At 37.8% G+C, this 26,847-nt stretch overlaps 1 protein-coding gene across 1 annotated transcript; it reads left to right on the top strand.

Moving 5' to 3' along the window:
• The first annotated feature begins 130 nt into the window (after nt 1–130).
• dhx37 (DEAH (Asp-Glu-Ala-His) box polypeptide 37) lies at nt 131–26,544 on the top strand. The gene is made up of 28 exons (XM_073868115.1): nt 131–428; nt 736–889; nt 1,229–1,395; nt 1,480–1,583; nt 1,801–2,161; nt 3,841–3,989; nt 4,073–4,165; nt 4,623–4,719; nt 6,223–6,336; nt 6,441–6,542; nt 6,671–6,785; nt 7,140–7,238; nt 9,054–9,109; nt 9,261–9,402; nt 9,484–9,560; nt 11,701–11,933; nt 12,009–12,120; nt 12,204–12,310; nt 13,398–13,586; nt 14,102–14,226; nt 14,302–14,418; nt 15,422–15,594; nt 15,701–15,815; nt 16,056–16,193; nt 16,379–16,473; nt 18,252–18,325; nt 25,508–25,605; nt 26,243–26,544. The coding sequence occupies exons 2-28, from the start codon at nt 784–786 to the stop codon at nt 26,320–26,322; spliced, it is 3,438 nt and encodes a 1,145-aa protein (XP_073724216.1). The 5' UTR covers nt 131–428; nt 736–783; the 3' UTR covers nt 26,323–26,544.
• The last annotated feature ends 303 nt before the right edge of the window (nt 26,545–26,847 follow it).

The following is a 26,847-nucleotide window of genomic DNA, read 5'->3' as shown; positions in this document are numbered from 1 at the left end:
CTTTTAATTATGCACATTTTTGTCATTAAATCTGTCTATAAACAAAAAATAGACAAAATGGCAGTGTTATTAGTCAGAAGAATAAATGTTTTATGAACTTTCATAATAAAACTGATCCGAGTTGAGTTCACCTAAACATATTAGACACTGGTCATGTGATCAACTCCCCCTAGTGGTGAACCATCGGATTTTCGAAACGTTTCGAAACAGTTATGACGTAATGAAGCCTCGTTTGCTAAAATCACGTGACTTGGGCCAGTTTGAAACAAGCTCCGAACCACTGATTCGAAACAAAAGATTCGTAAATGTTTCGAAGCCTCATGAAGCAGTGCTTCGAAAACGACCATCTCTACCGGAACTATTGTTAGCGCTCATGCAGCTCAACGGACCTATTTAACAGGTACGCAACATCACTACAGGCTCAACACGTGAGTTTTTCTGATAATCTTACTGTATTAGATTTAATTAAAAACAGTAATTATTTTATTTGTCAATAAAGAGCATGGCGATCGTCATTAATCGCGTGTATTTATATGGATGTCATTGATTTGGTAATTTAGTTTGTTAGCTGATCTCTATGATTGTAAACATTGACGTCCAACAGCACGCGTGAGCAGTCTGTTGTATCTGACAATTAAAGAGAGCTAATACTCCTTTTATTCATGATACTACCACTAAAATGAGATCGTGAGAGGTTATATACGATGGTCATCAGTAACTCGTCATATTTAACAGACTAAATCCACATCACTGAGGTTGTGTTCGGAGCTTCAGGTTTCTGCCATGGGCAGATTAAGGAAGAAACACAACTGGAAAGGAAGACAGCAGGGCACACCAGTGCAGACAACAGCAGGAGAAAAACACATTGATGTCCAAGTGGAAATACAGGGTAAGAAAATCCAAGTGATCATATTCTGTACATGAAAGATTGGTGAGAGATTTGATGGTCTTGATGTAGATAAAAACAATATATAATCACATTGTCATCATAGACAAATGCAAAAGCTGAGGATATTAACTTAGTGTTTTTTTTTCTGTCTTCAATAAGGATGCGTTACATAAAGTTGATAGATTACATGAACGACAGATAGACAGTTACATACTCAAAAAAGAGCAGACAGAAATATGTTGTCAAAAATAGTAGACACGTTTATTTAAAGTGCCCACCACAGGGTACAACATTTGGTCAGTGTTTTTAATCTTATCGTTGTCTCTTATCATTCTGCAGATGGTGCCGTGCTTAAAGGAGTTGATGACAGTAACGCTCTTGTCCTGCCATCCACCAAAACCAAAAAAGAGAAAGTGGAGCATCATGTAAACAAGAAGAAACCCCTGACAAAGAAACAGAGGAAGAACCTGGAGAAAGTTCTGGAGCAGAAAGAGAAGAAAGCTCACGTAAGTACAGAGAGTCCACTTGTATCATTCATGTGCAGTGTTTTATGAATTATGTTGGTTTATTTGAAGTTTGTGTGTCTGTAGAGAGCAGATGTGTTATCCAAGCTGGCTGAGGTTCAGCTGCCTGAATCTGAGATGAAGTTGCTGTACACAACCTCGAAACTGGGCACTGGAGACAAACTCTACCAGACCAAACTATGAGATTTCATATTGCCTACACATGCAAAGGAAAAAAGGAAAAATTCACTGCTTTTACCAACAAACAACTGGCTGTAGGCTTCTGTCTGCTAGCAAACTATGGCCTACATTCATTTGAGAAAATGAAGGGTTACTCGCAATATGCATTGACTACCCAGTTTTAAAGGCAGGTAGTTTTGCACATTACTGTTGTATTTTTCCTCTGTGTTTTAACAGATGCGTCAAAGAAGGACAGGATGGAAGTTCAACAACAGGCAAGATCAGCAGTTTGAGTGGAGCTAATAGGAAGAGAAGGAGAGATGATGATGATGATGATGAAGAGGAAAAAGCTGAGACGTCGGACTCTGATAGTGAGGGATCAGACTCTGATGAAGAGGAGGAACAGATCACTGAGGAAGAACCTTCAGAAAAGAACAGCAGCACTGTGAAAGAAGATGAGCAGCAGAAAGAGATGGAGGTGCAAGTTAAAGAAGAGAAGAAACATAAAGTCACAAAAGAGATTCATCATAATGAAGAAGACAGCAAACCTGCCGTCTTCATTCCTGTTGACAGACTGCCAGAAATTCAGGTACAGGAATGAGATTTGTGTAATAGCGCTTTTCCATTGCATTCACTCCACGGTTTGGTTTGGGTCGCCACGGGTGTTTGGACAGAAACTGTCATGTGAGACAGAGGTAGTGATAAACGCAATGTGCAAACATCTAATTCCGGTGGTCAATTTTAATTTTGTTGTGGAAAGAGAAAAAAATGAATGTATGGGAATGTTCAATGAAGCTCTTACATGATTTACAGCAGTAGGCAGCGCAAATATAACGACACGCCTATAATCCCTCCCACTCTGAAGTGTTACTAAACTCAATGGAAAAGCTAACCAAGCCAAAGTGAGGTGAGCTGACCCGACCCGACCTGACCCAAACCAAACCGCAGGGTACTAGGCAATGGAAAGCGCCATAAGGGGCCAGTCACACCAAAAGCGTTTATGGCAGTTGCAGGCGCCTTTTTTAAATGATATTCTATGGGCAGGGCACGTTTGCATGCTGTTTATGCGTGCCGAGCGCCTTGCGTTTTTTTGCCGCCTGCCGCGCACGTGTTTTTGAAGGAGCGCTGAGAGCGGAGAAGCGCCCAACGTCATTCGCGTCTTTCCATTGTCCAATCGAACGAGGGGAGAGGCGGGCCTTACATTGTGGTGAGGGTTGCAGTTTGCTTTGAAGAACCGGACTCCACTCGCTCACTCTCTTCTGCGTGTTTGTGCACCTCTCACCCTAAAACAAGGTCAGAGTAAACGCCCTCTTTTTAAAGTTTCTGCTAATATGACAGTTAACAGCAAAAGAGCACTCACGCTTCAATATTTGATTGACAAGACAGCTGAAAAGCCGCGTCGCACTGCTCTTTTTTAAAAAAAGGCAGTGCGTCGCGCCTTGCGTTTGCAAGCGTTTAAAGCGCTTTTGGTGTGACTGGCCCCTAAGAGTGTCTTTATGTGGCCATGTGACCGGCCGTAAGGGTGAGCGTCCGGCCGTAAGGGCCAAAGGGCGAGCGTCCGTCCGTAAGGGCGAGCGTCCGTCCGTAAGGGCGAGCGTCCGTCCGTAAGGGCGAGCGTCCGTCCGTAAGGGCGAGCGTCCGTCCGTAAGGGCGAGCGTCCGTCCGTAAGGGCGAGCGTCCGTCCGTAAGGGCGAGCGTCCGTCCGTAAGGGCGAGCGTCCGTCCGTAAGGGCGAGCGTCCGTCCGTAAGGGCGAGCGTCCGTCCGTAAGGGCGAGCGTCCGGCCGTAAGGGCGAGCGTCCGGCCGTAAGGGCGAGCGTCCGGCCGTAAGGGCGAGCGTCCGGCCGTAAGGGCGAGCGTCCGGCCGTAAGGGCGAGCGTCCGGCCGTAAGGGCGAGCGTCCGGCCGTAAGGGCGAGCGTCCGGCCGTAAGGGCGAGCGTCCGGCCGTAAGGGCGAGCGTCCGGCCGTAAGGGCGAGCGTCCGGCCGTAAGGGCGAGCGTCCGGCCGTAAGGGCGAGCGTCCGGCCGTAAGGGCGAGCGTCCGGCCGTAAGGGCGAGCGTCCGGCCGTAAGGGCCCTAAGGGCGAGCGTCCGGCCGTAAGGGCCCTAAGGGCGAGCGTCCGGCCGTAAGGGCCCTAAGGGCGAGCGTCCGGCCGTAAGGGCCTAAGGGCGAGCGTCCGGCCGTAAGGGCCTAAGGGCGAGTAAAAGTAAGCATCTGGCTGTAAGAGTGTGATTGTAAAATTAAATACTGAACTCTCCATGTTCATCACAGGAAGCTCGTCTGAGGTTACCTATCCTGGCGGAGGAACAGGTCATCATGGAAGCAGTGAGAGAAAATGAATGTGTGGTGTTGTGTGGAGAAACGGGAAGTGGAAAAACCACACAGGTGCCTCAGTTCCTGTATGAGGCTGGATACGCCAGGTACATAACATTATAATCATCATATCAAACAGTCTGTGATTTATTATCTGTATGCTTACTGAATTTCTGTCTCTCTGTCTCAGTTCTGGTGGGATTATTGGTGTGACCGAGCCCAGAAGAGTGGCTGCTGTCAGCATGTCCCACCGTGTTGCCAAGGAAATGAATTTATCCACTGGGTATACACAGCTCTAATTCTCTATTTTGTAATCTTACCAATAGTTAACACAGTACTTCAATGTTGGTTAATGTAATAAAGGTTAAATATTGTATATATATATATATATATATATATATATATATATATATATATATATATATATATATATATATATATATATAGAGAGAGAGAGAGAGAGAGAGAGAGAGAGAGAGAGAGATTTATCATTAGGATATGTGGAGATGTACATAAAGGTTGATTTCGAGTGGGCAACTATTCGTCGAACATCACATTACTGTAGTAAAAGCTGTTGTGAATGATGTGTGGTGTTGACTTTACCCTTCGCTGTCCTGACAGCAGTTATTTTAGACGTATAAACATCCTGTATGAAGTTTGCGGAGATGCTCTTTCTTTTGTAAATGTGTTGTTTTTACAAACTGAATTTAAACTAACTCTGCATGTGTATGTGTTTTTAGGGTGGTGTCCTATCAAATCAGGTTTGAGGGGAACGTGACAGAAGACACAAAGATCAAGTTTATGACAGACGGAGTTCTGCTTAAAGAAATTCAGAAGGTAAGACGCATAGAAACTGTGATATAATGGTACAAATGCTGCTCTTTTACTGTGTGTATCTTTTAGTGCGGTCACAAATAAAGGCATAGATAAATGCTAAAAACATTTTAGCTATGACTATAAGCACAATATGACAGTCTAAAGTCTCATTTGCTTGTATAAAATGGTTACATACCACATAATCAAATGTTAATAAGCTATAGCCCTATTCAGATGGGATTAGTTACTTTCTGCCACCAGTTTGGCTCCGCCCACAAAAAAGTCATCTCTGTTTGCAAACACGCAAAAGGTCTATTGTGCTTCCTGCGTCCCATTCATTCAAACATGGATGTTTTTTCCTTTCGGTAAAATAAAAAAAACATTAATTAAGACGAGCTAGATCTCGTAATGTTAATTAAAGAAGATAATTAATTGTTATTAATCATTATTTCTTCATTTCTGTTGGTTTATTAAAGCAGCCAGTTATATAAAACACATAGGCTACTTTAGTTGGTTTTGCATAATTAATTTTTATGCGTTAAAATTAAATTCATAAAGTAAATGTTCCGTAATAAATTAAATTTACAAACACGTGTATCCAGAGCATTTGATGCATTCTGCAACGCCCAAACGCTCGAAATAGACACTCCCACCTCTGAAATAGCCTGTGAATTTTAGTCCCGTCCAAATCGGTACATAAAAATCACAGATGTCGTGGGGGACACGTTAAAACTCAAACGTTATTTGGAAAACTAATCCTGTCCGATTAGTGCTTATGACACTAACTGCAGCTTTTAAGGTGTGTGTGATAATCCAAAACCAATGAAACCTTTATATAATCCTACTCTTGAGAGTTTTTACAGACAGGTGCAGTCTTTAATCATTTTTAAACATAATCAAGCGTCTTAAACCCTTTAATTATATTAAATAATAATTGCTGCTTCCTAAGTACATTATTAACAGTATGATAACTGTAATGAAACAAACAAAAAGCAATTAAACACTTTAAAATAAAATTTGCGCCCCGTGTTAAATTATCTCCCATAATTTTATTTATTTATTATAAAAAGATGCAAAAGTGATAGAGATAAGCTTTTTATTGTTTTGATGTTATGGGTTATTATTTTGTATTAGCACTATTTACATTAAAGCAACACTATGTAGTTTCCATGTAAAAATGACTTACAGCTCCCCCATGTGGTTGAAAAGTGCAACAGTGCCTGGTATCAGACACTCTTCTGCAGGCAGGGGGAGGGGCGGGGCTATGTTTCCTACCCTCCATCCCCACTTTCAGAGTGTGCTTGTAGCAGCTAGGAGGCTGCTCAGGTTGCAGCAACAGTACAATTTGTACAGTTAAAAGTTGTTCTATCACTGAAATAATTTTAGAGACATTATTTAAAGGTAAAAAAACTACATAGTGTTGCTTTAATGTTTGCGCAGCTTTCTGGAGTCCAAGACGAAACTTTTAGTGTCAATAAATTGTCTTAACTATCGTTGACTCTTGAGGTTGTCTGTGTTTTGCAGGATTTCCTGCTACAGAAATACAGTGTGATCATCATCGATGAAGCTCACGAGCGCAGCGTCTACACCGATATTCTCATCGGACTCCTTTCACGCATCGCACCGCTCCGAAACAAGGTTACACATGCATGCAAAACATTGACACCCGTCAGGTTAAACCTGAGACATATTGATGGATGTTATTTTATGACCTGGGTTTGTTTGTGACGTATGATTGGCAGAGAGGTTTACCTTTAAAACTCATCATCATGTCTGCGACCCTGCGCGTGGAGGACTTCACAGAGAACAAGAAGCTTTTCCGCTCGCCTCCGCCTGCTATTAAGGTCTCCTACATCTTCTGTCTTCTCCACTACACCATGTGAAGTTGTGAATCATGTGCACACTTTTATAAATGAGCATATAAACCCCTTTTTTTATGATATGATATGACTCTGTGTGTTTGTGTGTACAGGTGGAGGCACGTCAATTTCCAGTAACGGTTCATTTTAATAAACGCACGCCGATGGAAGACTACACTGGAGAAGTTTTCCACAAAATCTGCAAGATTCACCGCATGCTGCCACCCGGTCAGAGACGCACACGTTGATGCAGTTACTCTTAAAGGCGGAGTGCACAATTTTTGAAAGCCAATGTTGACGTTTGAAATGACCTAAACAAACACGCCCCTACTCCAATAGAATCTGGACCTTCTTTTGATAGACCCGGCGCACACATACGCAACCCCGGCCAGGATGTCGGTTAGTAGACACGGCCCTTACTGTTGATTGGCTACAAGTGTGTTTTAGTAGTCTGCCTGACTCCCTTTTCCAAAGCGTTTTTCAAACATTGGGCACTCCGTCTTTAAACGCAAATCATGCGCTGCATGCAGATCTGGTAACACACACACAAGTGTGTCTAAGTGTGTGTTTGTGTTTTTGTAGGTGGGATCCTGGTGTTTCTGACGGGTCAGGCCGAAGTTCACTCTGTGTGTCGCAGACTGAGAAGAGCTTTTCCTTACAGACCCAACCGAGAGCACACGGGTACAAACACACACTTCAAAGAAAATGCACAGGGGTGCGTTTCCCAAAAACAGCGTTGCTAACTTGTTAGCAATTTAGTTGTTTGGCAGTGGGAAATTTCATTGCAACCAACAAGGTTGCTAACTTAGTTAGCAACGATGCTTTTGGGAAACGCACCCCAGACCAGTTACGTTTCAGACAGAGAATTGAAAAATATATATAAAATGAGACTTCAGTCATATCAGAAAGGAAGGAAATGAATAGTAACAAGTAGGGCTGGAACGACGCGTCGACCTAGTCCATTACGTCGATTTGCCGGAAACGCGTCGATGAGTCGCACTGTTTACATTTTGAAAAGATGGCGGCTTCAGCTCCGGGTGATATTGACAATCAGGCGTTACCAAACAATAGGGCTGGACAATAATTCAATATCAATATATTTCGTAGTATAATTTTTTTTGTGGTTTTTTGATATGGTTTCTAAACACATTTCCGATATTTCGATATACATTACGGCGTCCCGTTTACATGTCACGTTTAAAAACGTGTGTTAAACGCGGGTCAAGGCGCTTCTTTCTTCCAAAGCGCGTGGCGTCTTTTGTAGCCAAACAACCATGAGCCGCGCAAATGCGGATTTAAATCGCTCATCTGTACCTCGCGTCGAATCATATCATTGTCATGACCAAGAAAATAAGTCTTGTTTTTAGACCAAAAAAAATCCAATTTAAGTAATTTTGTGCATAAAACAAGCAAAAAATCTGCCAATGGGGTTAGCAAAAGATCTTACACACTAAATTCAAGAAAAGATTTTTTTGCTTGTTTTATGCACATAATCACTAAAATTTGATATTTTTGTCTAAAAAAAAGAGATCTTGTCTAAAAACTAGACTTATTTTCTTGGGTCATTTTGCTCATCAAGAGAATGCATCTTAATTTAAGAATTTTTAGATATTTTTACCGCAAACAAGACATAAATACTAAGAATTTCTTTCTTGAAAATAATTTTTTGCAGTCTGTGGTGGCAAAAAAACGAAAAAAAAAAAAAACGTAAAAGAAGTAACAAAATTGAACAGTACATTTACAGAAATATTGTGCTTTTTTAATGTTAAAATAGCTCTTCGTCCCTCCCATGAGATGTCAATCTCAGAAATGGCACCAAGCCTGTTTGAGACCCCTGCATTACAGCATTCATCACTGACTGAAATTCAGGGTGCACCAAATTATATATTAAGTTGAACCTGAAAGTCTGTTTTACTGGACAGTGGTATCACTTTTTTGTATGAATGCTAAACACAAATTAAAGGTGAACATTAATATATTTATTTGTTTAATTGATAAAATGCTTAAATAAAATGTTGGCATTAATGGCAGATTGTATATATATATATATATAAATCATTCGACTATTCGAAAATATAATTCATAGATTAATCGGTTGAAAAAATAACCGATGGTTGCAGCTCTAATAACAAGTCTTATATGTCTTATGGGGCGGCTACACTTAACTTTGAGCATGCGAATATGTTCCGAAAATTGTCGGAGCACTTCATCCATCTGTGCTTTTCAGTATAGAAAGGTCATGCCGTAATGTACCGATGTTCTACTAGTCACATGTCTTTATACATGTCTTGATTCAAATTCGCAGGTCAGAGTTCACCAGACTTGTTTTTTTTTGGTACACAGCAAAATACAGTCAGTAGAACGAGAGGTGTAGACCGCCCCTTCAGTCTGACATCCATGACCTCTGAAAGAGAAGAGAAAATAAATCATAAACGAAACTGACTTGAGGAATATCAGTTACAATCTGAATCTGGTTTGTTTGTTTTGTTTTTCCAGATTCTGTAGACGCAGAAGTATTGAAGACATCTAGAAGAGCAAAGAAGAAGAATGTGGTATGATGACATTACATAACACAATCCTTCACATGACCGCAGTGACACGTGATACTGATAGAGACATTTACTATTCAATTATGTTTTCTTAAATAGTATGCAGTATTTAGTGCAATGCATTTAAAAAACATCTCTCTCTCTTTTCCCTCAGTCCCTTCCGAGGATCAATCTGGATAATTACTCTGCCCTGCCTGTAGATGAAGGTGATGAAGATCGTCAGGCTGGCATTGATGATGATGATGAGGGTTCAGATCTGGATCTGGATTTGGGTGATCATCCAGACAGCGATAACGGTTGGACACACACGTACAGGCGTCTTTAATTTGTGTTTGTGTGTTTGTGTCTCTTAAATAAACTTGTTTTTATGTGTTTAGAGGAGAAAAGTGACCCGTCCATTCCTCTTTATGTACTTCCTCTCTACTCTTTGCTGGCACCTGAGCAGCAGGCAAAGGTTTGTATCGCTCTGTCTTCACTTTATTAACCTAGAATATAAGTGAATCTGCTGTACGAGCAATTAAACAGAGTCTGAGCATATTAGGCAATAATAAAATATAAAAATAAAATGCACGATTTTTACTTTGGTTCCTCCAAGTCTGCTATTCTATATCGTAAGAATTTATACGCTGCAAAAAATTATTTTCAAGAAAAATAATTCCAAGTATTTTTGTCTTGTTTTAAGTAAAAATATCTAAAAATTCTTAAATTAAGATGCTTTTTCTTGATGAGCAAAACAACCCAAGAAAATAGGAAATAGGTCTAGTTTTTAGACCAAAAATATAAAATTTAAGTGATTTTAAAAAAAATCTGCCAATAGGGTAAGTAAAAAAATTTTGAGAAAAATTTGCTTAGCCTATTGGCAGATTTTTTTTGCTTGTTTTATGCACAAAATCACTTAATTTTATATTTTTGGTCTAAAAACTAGACTTATTTTCTTGGGGTGTTTTGCTCATCAAGAAAAAGCATCTTAATTTAAGATTATTTTTTTTTACTGAAAACAAGACAAAAACACTGAGATTTTTTTTCTTGAAAATCATTTTTTGCAGTGTTTGTCTTTGAATTCGCCTTCTCGTTATTTAGCGTGTTAAAGGCGGGGTGCATGATTTTTGAACACTTTGGAAAAGGGAGTCGGGCTACTACCAAAACACACTTGCACTGTAAAAAATGATTTTCAAGACAAACATTTCTCAGTATTTTTGTCTTATTTTCAGGAAAAATATCTAAAAATTCTTAAATTAAGATGCTTTTTCTTGATGAGCAAAACGACCCAAGAAAATAAGTCTAGTTTTTAGACCAAAAATAAAAAATTAAGTGATTTTGTGCATAAAACAAGCAAAGAAAATCTGCCAACGGGGTAAGCACATTTTTCTTGAATTTAGTGTTTAAGATTTTTTTGCTTGTTTTTTTACTTAGTATTTTTGTCTTGTTTTCAGTAAAATTATCTAAAAATTCTTAAATTAAGATGACCTAGGAAAATAAGTCTAGTTTTTAGACAAAAAATATAACATTTAAGCAAAAAAGTCTGAAAAATAGAATAAGATAAAATTTCTTGAAAAAAGTTTCATTTTTTCATAAACACTTAATTCAAGAAATTTTTTCTTATTCTATTTTTCAGACTTTTTTGCTTGTTTTAAGAACAAATTCGCTTAAATTTTATATTTTTTGCCTAAAAACTAGACTTATTTTCTTGGGTCGTTTTGCTCATCAAGAAAAAGCATCTTAATTAAAATTTTTTAGATATTTTTACTGAACACAAGACAAAAATACTAAGTAAGAAAGTCATATTTTGCAGTGTGTAGCCAATAAGCAGTAAGGGGCGTGTCTATTAACCAACATTGTTGCCTGGGTTGCGTATGTGAGGGGCGGGTCTATCAAAAAAGTGTCCAGATGCTATTGGGGTAGGTGCGTGTTACCTCACCCCACCTTTAACATCTGTTCAATAAATTCATTGACATTAAAGGGATAGTTTAGCCAAAAATGAAAATTATCCCATGATTTACTTACCCTCAAGCCATTCTCAATGTATACGTATATCTTTTTCAAAAGAACACACTCTGAGTTATATTAGAAAATGTCCTAGCTTTTCCAAGCTTTATAATGGTAGTAAATGGTGCTTCTGATTTGAAGCCCAAAAGCAGTCCATCTATCCTTCACAAAAGTAATCCACACGGCTTCAAGGGGTTTATCAATTCTTTCAGAAGGCAATCTATATTTAAAACTTTACAAACTAAAATAACTAGCTTCCGGTGATGACTGATGCGCATTTATGAGAGATTGCGTTTCCAGTGTATGACGTAGCGTCTCGTCTCATCTCCACTACTCCTACAATATTTTTCTTACAAACATTGTCCTCAGAAAGCCTTGATTAACTCACTGGAGCCATGAAAGATTGATGGACTTTTTGGGCTTAAAATCAGAAGCACCATTTACTACCATTATAAAGCTTGGAACAACCAGGGCATTTTCTAATATAACTCCGATTGTGTATGTCTGAAAAAAACATAATCATATACATCGAGGACGGCTTGAGGGCGAGTAAATCATGTGGTCATTAAAATTTTTGGCTTAACCATCACTTTAATTTGTGCATTCAGGTTTTCCGACCTCCTCCAGCCGGATCTCGTCTGTGTGTTGTCGCGACCAACGTGGCCGAGACGTCGCTGACGATTCCCGGTATTAAGTATGTGGTGGACTGCGGCCGTGTGAAGAAAAGATTTTATGACAGAGTGACGGGCGTCTCCTCGTTTAAAGTCACGTGGATCTCACAGGCTTCGGCCAACCAGAGGGCAGGAAGGGCGGGCAGAACAGAGCCAGGACACTGCTATAGGTCAGAAATGATTGATTGATTAGAAATTAGTACATTTTGTGAGATGCAACATTAAATGTGTGTTCATGCATATAGACTCTACTCTTCAGCTGTGTTCGGAGATTTCAGCTTGTTTTCGGAGGCTGAAATCACTCGGCGGCCTGTCGATGACCTCGTCCTTCAAATGAAAGATCTCAACATTGAAAAGGTCGCCACATGCTGGCGCACATGATCAGTTCAGTTATCTCTGTATTAAATGTTGTTTATTCATTGAGGTTTGTGTTTGTTCAGGTTGTGAATTTCCCCTTTCCCACACCTCCCTCCTCTGAAGCTCTGATCTCTGCCGAACAGCTGCTCATTTCGTTGGGTGCGCTGGAGGAACCGCCCCGACGTGGACGGTGACTTATTTTTCTTTCCTTATATTAATTTTCTCATTGTTAACCGTTTCATATTTTTAACCTGTTTGAAAATGTAAAAAAAATCTTTAAATATGCAAATCATATTTTTATTAATTACAAAATTTAATTTGCATATATTTGCATGTAACTGCCAAATTGATAGAGACAGATTTAATGTGATAAGCTAAGCATTTACTAATTTTTTGTCAAAATTGAAAATATCCTGATATTTCTATTTTGTTGGCTGTTAGTTTTATCGTTCTGTAATTCAGATTTGTTCAACCCACCCCAAAATGTTATATATAATTTGCAATTGCGATAGCTCCCCATATTCAGGGTTCTCACGGGTCATTGAAATCCTTGAAAGTTTGTGAATCTGCGGAAAAAATTCAAGGCCCTGGGAAGTTTTTGAAAATATATATGCAGGTCATTGAAAGTGCTTAAATCTATTTTATGCAAGTTTTTTGGAAAAATCCATATTATTCCCTGTGTAGTGTAGGATAATATCATAAATATTCTAGACTTTTTAAGCACACGTGCTAAACTGTTCGCTTTAAATGCTTATATTTTCTGTATGTGAATGTTGATTCATACCAAAATGCTTTTTTGCATAGTCGTGTTTGACACATGAAAACATCTCGGGTTACGTATGTAACTGTTGTTCCCTGAGAAGGGAACGAGACACTGCGTCTCCCTTGCCATATTTCCTGCGTCACTGTAACACCGTCTTTGGCAATATTTCAGATAGCGATATACTTCCTGGCTTCCCCGTCACCCTGTCTTTTTATTAAGCCTCACCATTGGTTGAATTTGATATACACGTTCAGACGCACTTACCCCTGGAGGCGTCCGCAAGTGTCACCGCAGCGCGAGTTCCCTCAAAAGGGAACTGTAATAATGTATCTTAAAAGGTAACACGATGTAACCTTGCTCTCACTTAAAATGTGTCCCCACATTTAGTCCTTGAATTTGAGGGGGATTTGCACCTGGATAGTCCTCGAAGGTCCTTGAATTTGAAGTTAACTAAGGTGTGGGAACCCTGCATACAATTTTTGTTTCTCTAACAATGTCTCTATCTTTCTTTTAGGTTGGGTGAAATGGAGCGAGCGCGTCTGTCGTGTCCCATAACCCCGCTGGGTCGTGCGATGGCTGCGTTTCCCGTATCACCACGTTACGCTAAAATGCTAGCGTTGGGCCGTCAGCAGGGCTGTATGCCGTACATCATCACTATAGTGGCCGCGATGACCGTCAGAGAGATCTTTGAGGATTACGACAGTTATTAAATATATGTGTGCATCTTAAAGGGGACATATCATGAAAATCTGACTCTTACCATGTTTAAGTGCTATAATTGGGTCCCCAGGGCTTCTATCAACCTAGAAAATGTGAAACAGATCAACCCAGTAACTTAGTTTTGGTAAACCATTCTCTGCAAGTATGTAAAAAATTGTTCATTCAAATTTGGCTCCCTTTGTGATGTCAGAAGGGGATAATACCGCCCCTTAATCTGCACTCCAACCACAGCACTGCCATTTAGTGCAGATATCAACTCATTTGCATTTTGAAGGACACACATTGTTGCTCACACTTGCAAACATGCTATAATACATTTTCTGTGGGGCATTTTGAGCTGGAACTTCACATAAGTACTCTGGGAACACCAAATATGTATTTAACATCTTTAAAAGTATTGTGAAATGTCCCCTTTAAGATGTCGTAATCAATAATATCTCTTTAAGATGACAATTTAGTGTTATTCCTGCTGTACCTGTGGTTCTCTGTGGTCATCAGGCCTGCGGGGAGCGAGGAGGAGAGCACCAGACTCGTGGGTAAAAAAGCCCGATCGGTTCAGATGAGAAGGTTATGGGCGGGCCAGGGCCAGTCGCTTCTGCTGGGTGATCTGATGGTTTTACTGGGTATGTCAGATTTCCTTAACACTAGGGTGGTCGATTTGAAGATGATTTGATTCTGATTGGTGGATGCATGTTTAGGTGCGGTGGGTGCTTGCGAGTTTGCGGGCTGCACTCAACAGTTTTGCGAGGAGAACGGCCTTCGATACAAAGCAATGCTGGAAATCCGCCGACTGCGAGGGCAACTGACCAATGCAGGTACTGATGCGCATACATGGGTGATTCTCACGAAAACTTGGTTTTAAAAATGTCAAGCATGAAAATGTAAAAATTGCTTAAATTTACTTTTTTTCCCACCAGACATTGAAAAACAAAGTCTGGAGTAAATGGGAACATTAATTTAAAAACTTTTACTTATCATTTAACACTTTTTGTAACATCATTTTAAAAATTTGTCCTTAAAAAATCTCATTACTGCAACAGTCAGAAAACATCAACACTGACATATTTTCAAAATGACATGACAAACCTGAAAGGACACAATTTGGAGATTCTGCACATGCATTTAAAATCAAAGAATTATGCTTCTATTACTTAAATTAACATGTAATAAGCATCTGTTGCGGTAATGATAATCAAAATGTCGTGTAAGCATTCTGACAAGACAATATTTCAAATTAACTTTAAAAAAATGATCTTACCTGGTAGCCATCTTAAAGTAACTGGTCCATGTGCTTGGTCACTCAAAATCAAACTATTAAAATTCTGTATGTGTGCTTAAACTGTTCTCAAAAAGTGTTGCGGAGAATGAGAACATCTGGCATGGACACATAATTTCCTAATTTTTCTTCATTATTATTATACATGAATATTCATTAAATATTTTTTCTGTCATCTAAAGTAGTCTAGCAAAACATCCATTTATTTTTTTAATATATTTTTGTGTTAATTTGATTAAATTACAACATAACGCATGTTCAAACACAGCCGGACACATTGCGGTAATGAGAATTTCAGCAGAAAATGAGATAAAATGTACAATTATAAATTCTTATGTTGAAATCACACATTGTGCAAGGTAGAACACAGTATTGTGTTAATTCTGATGCTTTTTAATGTTACTATATTACACACATTAAAGCTAAAATCATTAGTGCCGTGGTGTTTCAATGGTTTCGTGAGAATCACCCCCATACATGATTTTCAGATCATATTGCATGAAGGACTTTCACATGACTCTCTCTGTCTGATTGTCTTTCAGTGAATAGCGTTTGCTCTGACGCCGGCGTGTGCGTGGATCATAAAATGGCTCCTCCCACAGATGCCCAGGTGCTGTGTTTAAGGCAGATTGTATTGGCGGGTTTAGGAGATCATCTGGCCAGACGAGTGCAGGCTGAGGAACTGCTCGACCCCAAATGGAGAAACGGCTACAAGGTGTCACACATCTCGCACATAACATAACACACCAGAACATTTCTATATCACATACTATTTTTTGTTTTTTTTATTAGTGAGATTTTAAGTTTTGTGTATGTCGCAGACTCCGCTTCTAGATGAGCCGGTGTTTATTCACCCATCATCTGCCCTTCATAAGACACTCCCTGAATTTGTAGTTTATCAGGAGGTCATGGAGACCACCAAGATGTACATGAGAGGTTTGTGTTTAAATGCTTTTTATTTAGCATTTTCTGTTTGAATGTGACACTTTTTGGTTTAAAGGGAAATAACAAGATAACTTTAGTCAACATCAAACTAGATTCACATTCCTAACACATTACTGTAAGCAGTTCATTATGCTGTTTATTAGTTTAGATTATCATCGAGTGTAAACGTCTCCAGAGAATCACATGACATAACATAATGTGAGCATACGTTCCCGTTTTGTTTTCTCACAGGAGTTTGTGCCGTTCAGGCTGAATGGATTCCGAAGCTCCTCCCACAATACTGCCACTTCAGTGCTCCAGAGGAAAACCCCGCCCCCTGGTACTGCCCACTGATTGGCCGAATAAAGTGTCAACAGCAGAGCACCTTTTGTAAGACCACACCTTTCTCTTTTAAAACTTTCAATCTCTCTATATATTTAATTCTTTGAGTTCAAAGTGAAACCGGGTCTTATTATTGTCCATGTGTTTATCATTACAGTCACGTGATGTGTGTAGAATCATTATCGTGTGTTCATCTGAACGTGTTGTGTGTTTTTGGGTGTGTCTCTCTCTAGTCAGAGTCAGTTGGAAACTTCCCGCTATTGAAATGGATTACCCAGAAGGCCTTGAGCGTTACAAACTGTTTGCAAAGTTTGTCCTGGAGGGAAAGGTATAATTTGTTTTTTGTGTGTGTGCACGTGGGAGCAAATGAATCCATACAATCAGTCTGGGAATGTTAAATATTACTTGCAAAAAAAAACACAGGCAAATGTGACACTGGTATAAGGAGATGGTGTGAGTGATTTAATGTACAGTCAGATTGAAGCATTTTAAACTCTGTAGTGGTTTATCTTGTGATAGTGACCAGCTTACTGTACATAATAAATAAATAAATAAATAAATGGGCATGGATCAGCTATATATTCAACAGTCATTACACAAAAATATCTATATGGGTGATTATATAATTGCAGGTACATTTGGTGTCCAGAGTTATTCCTTTTTTGCTTTTTTTTTTAAATGTTTATATGTCTAAACATCTTAAGTTGCACAGGTATATTTGCAGCATTAGCTAACAATACATTGTATGAGTCAAAATTATCGATTGTTTTATGCCATTAGGATATTATATATATATATATATATATATATATATATATATATATATATATATATATATATATATATATATATATATATATATATATATATATATATATATATATATATATATATATATATATATATATATATATGGATGGATGGATGGATGGATGTTTTATAAATTTCCGACTTCATTTACCCAATGTTAAAGGTGATTTTCTCAATATTTAGATTTTTGGCACCCTCAGATTCCAGATTTTCAAATATTGCCCTATCCTAAGCAGGGTTTCCTCGCAGAAAATTTGTTAGTTAAGGTGGCCGGGGTGCGTGGCAATCAAAGGGGTGGGACGTAGGCGTCATGATGAAAATTTAAATATTTTTATTTAAAACACTCAAATAAAACTTAATTTTCAAGAAACTATGACAGAAAATGAACACATACTAGATTATTAATGAATTAAATGTTTTTACCTCTAACGGGAATAGCTGCGTGATGAAGTGAAACTAAAGGGTTAATAAACACAAATAAAATCAAATGTTGTAGAACATCTGGCGAACAGTGATAGATTTCGCAAAAATTTCCCACTATTAATTACATTACCTTAAAGGTGTGTAACTACCGTAGCATGTAAAAAATGCACATAAATAATGTGAGCAAGAGCGCTCAACAATTATATCGAATCAACAGGCACGTGAAACCTAGCTAGCAGGTTGCACAAACAACAAAATCACCAGCAATTTGGAAGAACTATAGACTAATACAATAACAGGCTTAAATAAACCCAAAACATAAGTCTACTTACAGTTCTCACGGACACGTGTTTTATCAACTGGCTATCCTCCAGACATGACTGACCACTTCTTTATCTCGTTTCGGTCTTGTAGCTCGCATGCATGCTCCCAGTGAGAAGCGCGCTCACGCTATTCTCCGATATGTTTTATCAACTGGCTAGTTATCCTCCAGACAGTGACGGTCCGGACCACGTCTTTCTCATTTCGGCAATGTGTCGCGCGTGCCTGCTCGTGGTGTGAAGCCTTTTTGCAGCAATTTTTTTATTTTTTTGAATGACCTAGTTAAGGCGGTAGGGTTTCCCAGTTTGGCGGGCCGCCCGAACTGAATACTGCGGAAAACCCTGCTAAGAAACCATACATCAATAGAAAGCTTATTTATTTAGCTTTCAGTTGATGTATAAATCTCAATTTATCAAAAATTCTATAAAATCTTTTTACCCTTATGGCTGGTTTTGTGGTCCATGGTCTCATATATAACCTAATGTAATACATGTAATATATTGACCTGAATAGCATGTGATGAATGAAATGCATCTTGTTTGATTTTTGCAGGTTTGTCCAAAGCTTCAGCAGTTCAGTTCGTGTTTGCTGTCATCGCCCGCAACAATGCTGAAGACGTGGGCAAAGTAAGAGCACACATTTTTACATTTAGGCATTTAGCAGATGTTTTTGTATCAAAGTTAGAAAAAAATTAGTCAGACACACCCTCAAAACTTGTTTTACTATATTGGTGAGGTCATGTTATCGACTTCCATTGTTTTTATATCAGGGTAATGATATTTATCTAGCCACAACCCTCACAGAAATATAAGCGCAGCATTGACATGAATAAACTTAATGTAAAATATAATTCAACTGGTTACACCTAAAATTTAAGTTGAAAAAAACTGTTACTAGTTTTTTAACAATTTTTTTAAAAGTTTTTTTTATTTTAATTAGAAAAAGATAATTTTATTAGAAAAAAATACATTTTTAGGTGTTACTAGTTAACGTAATTTTAATGTTTTTTAACCTTAAATGTTTTACTTAGAGAAAATGAAGTTGAAAAATATAACGTTTTTAGGTGTTACTAGTTGAAGTTATTTTTTTTGTTTTTTTTTACCTTAAACTTTCACTCAAGTGAAATCATTTTATTTGAAAAAAAAAAAACATTTTTAGGTAATTTTTTACACTTAAGTTTTTTACTTGAAGAAAATTTAAGTCGAAAAATATTCCATTTTTAGTTGTTACTAGTTGAAGGAATTTTTTATGGTTTTTTTACCTTTATTTTTTTTACTTCAAGTGAGAATTTTATTAGTTTTACAAACAAATAGGATTTAAATGATTTATGTGCATTTTTATTTAGTGAGGAGGAGCAGTAGTGTCCTTACAAAGTTGTTTCAGCTAAAGTAATTTATTATAATTGAATGTTTTCTACATAAACTCATCCTATTGTAAGGGATCTCAGGTTTCGGAAGGAGAACAAAACTGCAATCGTTCCCCGGTTTCGGACACAATATGTCTGAGAGCGTTGCTAGAGTACGAATACATTGTATTGCAATATGGAGCGTTTAAGTATTACCACTAAATCAAAACTAAACAACAGATTTGTAAATGAAAAGGTTTAATTACAGTACTGACTTAAAGTTACAGTTGAAATGGTTACACTATAAATGCATGAAATGGTAAATAATACAAACAATTGACTGTTTCCAATGTATGTGAGATATTACCTGATAAAATAGAGAACAGAGAAAGAAAGAAAGTTTAGAAGAAAGAAATTCACACTTGAGAACTGAAATCTAGGCCTGATGGCCCGAACCCCAGAACTTAGGTGAAGAAAGAAAGGAAAGGGGAAAAGGCCAATGCAAAGGCAAAAGCTAAAATGCAAAGGCCCAGAGCTCATAAAAACAGTGACCTTTATCCTCTCTCTTGACCATGTGACTAAACCTAACTTGATACATTCAAATTGACCAATCAGAAGATCACCTTTAACCCCCACTGTACTTGACCAAACCCAACATAATACATTCAAACTGACCAATCAGAAGACCACCTTTAACCCCCACTGTATTGGATAAACAGCTTTGACAGTCTTTGATCACTATCAGCACAGGGGGTGATGACAAGTTGTGACCAAGGAATAAGTTCCTTCAATTTTAATCTTACAATCCGCCCTTTGGCAACATGGGCCACACGTAAGAAGATCCATGATGACACAGTTCATAAGATTATGCTTTCAGTTGTGTGCAGTGGTCATCTTCAGACTTATTGTCCAAACTGGTTGCTGATGAGACTTGAAGACATCCTTCTCCTTTCAGTCCTGCATGAAACGCTTCATCGAATGGAATTGCACCTTTCATAGTCATGCAGATTTCCATCGATACTTCACACTTTCACAAGAACAGGCCCTGAAGGGGGTTTCACTTTTGTCCTTCTCTTTGAGGCAACACCCAAGATGTGAAACAGCAGGAATACTGTGATTCAAGCAAATGGCACAACAAACAGCAAAGCATATGGCATTTGTCACTCAAGTTTTAAATGGTCAGATTGGTCTTCAGCCTAAATCCCTGTCAAATACATTAAAACATGGTCAAGGTGAGAATAAAGGAAAAAATAATAAAAGCTCTAACATTTGTTTTTGAAAACAAAAATAAAATGCTTTTTTAACTTAGTAAATGTTATTTTTTAACAATCCAGTTTGTCATTAGAAGCAACAACAACAATACAGTGTAACCAAATACATGATATTTAAAGATCTTAATTTTCCAGTATAACCATTATAAATGAAATGAACAAAATGAAAGCATAGAATATGATAGTTTTAAATGTCTTGAATAAAAAGCTAATTAAATGTAAAACATAATAGCAAAATTAATTAAATTATTACGCATAGAAAATAACTCTTTATCAAGATTTCAATATTTGAGACATAAAACTAATCAAACTTTTTGAAAAGAAACCAAAACAGATGCTTAAAATCAGACCGTTTGAAATAATGACCAAAGTGAGGCTAATTGTGTTTGCTATGTGATTGAATTTAACTGAGGCTATGTGTGAATACCATGCTCCAATAAAGGTGAGGAAGTTAAGATTGTGATGCAAATTTGGTCCTGTTGTTAAAACAGGGAGCCATTTTAATAGAAGTATGAGATTGTAATTTGACTCTGTAAATCTTCTCACACCCATGTTTTTAGTTAAGCATGGTAAAAGTGCTACTGGATCCTGTTGTGAGGTAAAACATTTTCATTAATGCAATTATATAACACAATGTAGCCACATGGCATTTTTGTGCTCCTCTTTATGGTCTTACTGCAGCTATACAAGGAATAGCAGAGTTTACCACTTAGGAGACAAATCTTTCAACATAGAAACACATACAACTTGAAACTGGTAGACAATTTCAAGAGCAAAAGTTATTCCATTAACACAAGACAACTGGTCTAGAATACATGTAGCTTCAACAACCTCTTACTTAAATGTTTTGTCAAACACTTACAATGGAAACAGTCAAGTGTTACAAGAAATTAACTTCATTAGCCTATGTGTACATATAGTACAACAAACAACTATAATTTGTGTTCTATAGAAACAACAATGCATTACGAACAATTACAAATCAGGAAATGCAAACAGGATCATTGTAATGAGAATGTTAAACACATGCTAACTGGCTGCTAAGCCACTAGCAAGTGAGGTTAACAGCTGGAGTCCTTGCATGAACAATGCAGTCAACTCAGTAAGAGTTTTACCTGCAAAACCAGATTGCTTACATCCTGCCCTTAGAAAGTGATTTCCTACATTTCAAATAATAAGGTGGAGGTCTGCCCCTGCCCAGTGACCAGCATTTCTCTTCTGTATGGCCTATTTTATGACAGAAACTACAAAGCCTGTTCATTTTGCCACCGGGTCTGTAGCTTGGTTCTACTGGAGTTTCAGGAGGTCTGTGACTCTCTAATGCTTCATTCACATCATGCGGTTCTGTTCCAGCATGTTGATGCATCACCCCAATTGCTGAAATAGGAACACTTTTCTGGGTTCTGGAATATACATTCTCTTTAGTACAAGTAGCATCTTTTTTAGTCCCATAGCTGTTAAGCGTTTGGGGAGACTTAGTGTCTCGCACAATTAGTTTAGCCCTTACATCTGCAATAATGTCTTTATACTTCTCACACTGTTTAGCCAGGGCTAACTGCTCAGATGATAGTTGATCTATCTGAGTTTGAAGATTTTGGATCTTTGCCTCTGACTTTTGTAATTCAGCATTTTTGGTATTCAATTCAACACACTTAGAATTCAGGATAGACTTAACCTCTCCAGCCATTTTACGTAGCTCCAAGCACTTCATGTAATTCAAAGCCTCAATGATTTCAGCATGTTTGGATTTTCTTTGTTCACTACCAACCATGCGCCACCATGTGAGAATATCATCAGTGGTAGCGTAGTAATCCAGACCCTTTCTATATAATTTAGAAAGTGTAGGTTCAACTTTATCGCTCCATAAATCAAACAATATATCATTACTGAAGTTATTCCCTTCCATCCCCGAGGAGATAATCTGAAATAATCTCTAACTGTACAACAATGTTAGGATATTTAAGGTCCTTCTTCTGTTTCATACAATTCATGCAAATGGAGATTTCACTAACCATGCCATGAAACAATTAAACAGACTTACCCACTGTGTGGTCAGAAGGCCTTTAATCCATTCACAGGATTAACTGTGATAAAGTCCTTATTCAGTTGATCAATCAAAGTAAAACTCAGAAAACTCACCACAAGGGATCCCCGTACGGGCCACCAAACTGTAAGGGATCTCAGGTTTCGGAAGGAGAATAAAACTGCAATCGTTCCCCGGTTTCGGAGACAATATGTCTGAGAGCGTTGCTAGAGTACGAATATATTGTATTGCAATATGGAGCGTTTAAGTATTAACACTAAATCAAAACTAAACAACAGACTTGTAAATGAAAAGGTTTAATTACAGTACTGACTTAAAGTTACAGTTGAAATGGTTACACTATAAATGCATGAAATGGTAAATAATACAAACAATTGACTGTTTCCAATGTATGTGAGATATTACCTGATAAGAGAGAGAACAGAGAAAGAAAGTTTAGAAGAAAGAGATTCACACTTGAGAACTGAAATCTAGGCCTGATGGCCCGAACCCCAGAACTTAGGCGAAGAAAGAAAGGAAAGGGGAAAAGGCCAATGCAAAGGCAAAAGCTAAAATGCAAAGGCCCAGAGCTCATAAAAACAGTGACCTTTATCCTCTCTCTTGACCATGTGACTAAACCTAACTTGATACATTCAAATTGACCAATCAGAAGATCACCTTTAACCCCCACTGTACTTGACCAAACCCAACATAATACATTCAAACTGACCAATCAGAAGACCACCTTTAACCCCCACTGTATTGGATAAACAGCTTTGACAGTCTTTGATCACTATCAGCACAGGGGGTGATGACAAGTTGTGACCAAGGAATAAGTTCCTTCAATTTTAATCTTACACTATATAATGTAAAGAACATTATTTTAAATTATATTGACGAGTAAGGTCAGGTCAAAGATTGAGATCAATGTGAAATCAAACTTCCAATTTCATCATTAGTTTATGAGACTTTCGTTAGGATATCATAGAAAGGGGATATCACATATTTCACTGTGTTACACTGCAAAAAAAAATGATTTTCAAAAAAAAAATCTTAGTATTTGTGTCTTGTTTTCAGTAAAAATATCTAAAGATTCTTAAAGGGCGTTTTGCAGGTAAAAATTTTCAACGAATTTGTGCAATTTGCTTGTTGATAATAAACATTTAAACTGTTATCCATTGTATTTTATGTTGTTGGGTATCACAAAACCCGAAAAAGTATGAAAAAGTACAGCAATTTGCAATGATTCTCCTTTCCCTCACAACGCACTGTATGACGTCACGCTGGGGAGAGAATTGACCAAAGCCGCCTTGAGAGCATTGAGAATGACTATAGAAAGACGAGTGAAGTACAGTTCTGATAGCGCAGATAATAGATAAATACATACATACATACATACATACATACATACATAGATAGATAGATAGATAGATAGATAGATAGATAGATAGATAGATAGATAGATAGATAGATAGATAGATAGATAGATAGATAGATAGACAGATAGACAGATAGACAGATAGATAGACAGACAGACAGACAGACAGATGGATAGGCTAGTATAGAGAGATAGGCAGACAGCCAGATAGCATAAGGTAAGCATATCTTCGTGTAGAAAGTAAACAAACAATTAACATACTCGTGCATGCTGGCTTGAGGGGGTCCATGATCCTGCCTGAAATGGGTGTAACTTTATGCGATCTTCAGCACAAACGGTTTTGGCAGCATGTCTCTAATCCTGGAAGCTGGGTGAGGCACGTCACGTCTGTTCGCGGGGACCAGCGACCCAAACGAACTCACTTTCTTACAGCCAGTAGCGGAATGGCAATCGAGAGAGTCGGGACTTTCCCGGGCCGATCTGATAATAGTTATACATTTCGAGTTATATTAGCAACACCGTCTGGCGGCGTGATGTGTTCCCGCAGCCCGCTGGTCAAACTGTGCAGGCAGCCTCTCTGCTCAATAAAGTATATAAAAGTGCTCAACCTGTTCGGCAGGTCCAAACATGTACAGGATTTATAAAAATACGGTGATCAATGAGCGGTTCCTCCTCAAATGGCATAGCCTGTCGTGATGTAAAAAGCCGCTGAACGCCTGTTTATTACAGTATGTATGCGGTCGGATCCGAGTGTGCTGCAGCTGCTGACTGCTGCTGCGTATAAAATGATCGTGTGATTCGTTATAATCGCATAAACAATATAACAAAGCATCCTTTTATTTCCCAAAACAATATATTTGAGATATTATTTGATAGACTAGTAAGTGTGGATTAAGGATGTTTAAAAATCTCTAGCCTGGTGGTCAGGACATGAATGGATCAAATCAGCAGATTTGCGAAGTTTTATTTATCTCCACATATATCATAAATAATAATTAGCAAGGTAACTTTGCAGTATAACACATAATATATTTCCTACGATGTATATATGATTTCCAAATTATAAACGTAAGTATTAAATAGCAATAAATGTCTCATCTATCTCTATGGCTCTGGCTGAGTCTTTCTCCACTTCTCCCCAACGTGACGTCATCGCAGAATTGCGTTAAAAAAAACGTTAATACCAAAAACGTAAAAAAAGTGGTCTTTAAGACCATTTTTGAGACATTTTAAAAATTATACACATATCTTGAGTGATTTATGTACCCATTAATCGACAGTGGTGGTTAACCTGCAACATACACTTTAAATGAAGATGCTTTTTCTTGATGAGCAAAACGACCCAAGAAAATAAGTCTAGTTTTTAGACCAAAGATATCAAATTTAAGTGACTTTGTGCATAAAACAAGACAAAAAAAATCTGCCAATGGGGTAAGCAAAAAAATCTAAATTCAAACTAAATTCAAGAAAAATTCAAGAAAAATTTTCTTACCCCAATGGCAGATTTTTTTGCTTGTTTTATGCAAAAAATGACTTAAATTTGATATTTTTGGTCTAAAACTAGATTTATTTTATTTGGGTTGTTTTGCTCATCAAGAAAAAGTATCTTAATTTAAGAATTTTTAGATACTTTTACAAGAAAAGAATACTAAGAATTGTTTTTTTTTTAAATAATTTTTTTGCAGTGTAGTGAGTATATTTAGCTGTCACAAATATACCTAAACCTGTACAAACACACACAAACGTGTATATTTGTGTTATATAAGGTAATGTCCTGCTGTTGTGTTTCAGACTGCAGCCTCGGACTGAAGTTCTTCTCTCAGCTCTGGTGTCGGAAAAAGTCGACAACAAAACTTCTTTAGAGGTTGCGTGGGGAAAAAATGAGAAATGTAAGTTTAAAGGGTGCTTATTATGCCAATTTTTACAAGATGTAATATAAGTCTCAGGTGTGCCTAGAATGTGTCTAATAAAGTTTTAGCTCAACATACCACACAGATAATTTGTTATAGCATGTCAAAATGTGGTGTTGTGTGTACCTTTAAATGCAAATGAGCTTATGATCCTCACTCTCTTACCAACAGACAGTGGACGCTTAAAAATAGATCTGATTTCTGTGAATACAGTCTGGGACAATAGTATCTTTAGCCGCATGTGCTTACAAACACATTTAGAAAAGCTTCAGGGAAGAATTGACCAGTCAGTCAGTGGCTGTGGGCGGAGCTTTATTAGTGTGATGTCACATTAACAAAAAAACAATACAGCATGTCTAATGAGACTGCTTTGGTTAAATGTGGACTAAAAATGAAGGAGATGGTGGATTTATTTTTTCTTTGTAGAGTGGTTGTGTTCACACACTGCCAACACACATTTATGTCCAAACACCTTAAAAAATTTAATTTTGCATAATATGAGCCTTTAAGGCTATTTAATACACGTTTTAATCGTATTAAACACTTTTCTGACAGTTTTCTTACCCATGTGAATAGAATACACAGTGTCAATGTTCACTGTATCTTCTCTTTATAGATCTGCTATCAGCGTATTGTCAGTGGATCCCAGAGTCTCTTCATCCGGAGGTCACTAAATGTTGGCCACCCATCTCATGATCTCTAACCTGTCTGATCTCAGTCCCTGACCTTTGGACACATTTTCTGAAGATATCTAAGCCTGTTTCTGTGATGTCACACAGAAGACTCAATTTTAATGTTGGAAAGCTTCTCCACACCTCAGGAGGGGATTTGTGTACAAACCGGACATTTGGAAACTCTGCTGTACAGGTTTACGGATCGCAAAACTATAAAATAAATTCCTACTCTGTTTTTACACAACCTCATTGTCTAGGTGGTTTCTCTTTGTTTTCGATCTTGTGGACCGATTCTTACACATTTAGCTGCTTTGCGTTATTTTGAAACTATTCTGCTGAGTGAATGTTTTTTGTCATGTATGTCAGGTGCCATACATACAGTATACATCATTTAATAAAATGAAGTAAAGGTTAAGCAGATATTATTTAAAAAATCTTGAATGAATGATTTTAGTTTTCATCATAGCACAGCATATATGTTGGCAAGAGCATTTGTATCAGTTTTAATGCAAAACATTAGTATGTAGTGGGGCTTGATCATTTGCAA

Source organism: Misgurnus anguillicaudatus, chromosome 5 (genome assembly GCF_027580225.2).
Source record: "Misgurnus anguillicaudatus chromosome 5, ASM2758022v2, whole genome shotgun sequence".
NCBI lineage: Eukaryota > Metazoa > Chordata > Actinopteri > Cypriniformes > Cobitidae > Misgurnus > Misgurnus anguillicaudatus.
The sequence above is the reverse complement of the archived record's forward strand: the minus strand, read 5'-3'. Positions and strand labels throughout refer to the sequence as shown.

Excerpts from the sequence above, each read along its gene's own strand:
- dhx37 (XM_073868115.1), top strand. The coding sequence starts at position 784 with ATGGGCAGATTAAGGAAGAAACACAACTGGAAAGGAAGACAGCAGGGC. Across the intron at positions 15,816-16,055 it reads CACCAAGATGTACATGAGAG|GAGTTTGTGCCGTTCAGGCT; the intron begins GTTTGTGTTTAA and ends GTTTTCTCACAG. Across the intron at positions 16,474-18,251 it reads AGTTTGTCCTGGAGGGAAAG|GTTTGTCCAAAGCTTCAGCA; the intron begins GTATAATTTGTT and ends TGATTTTTGCAG.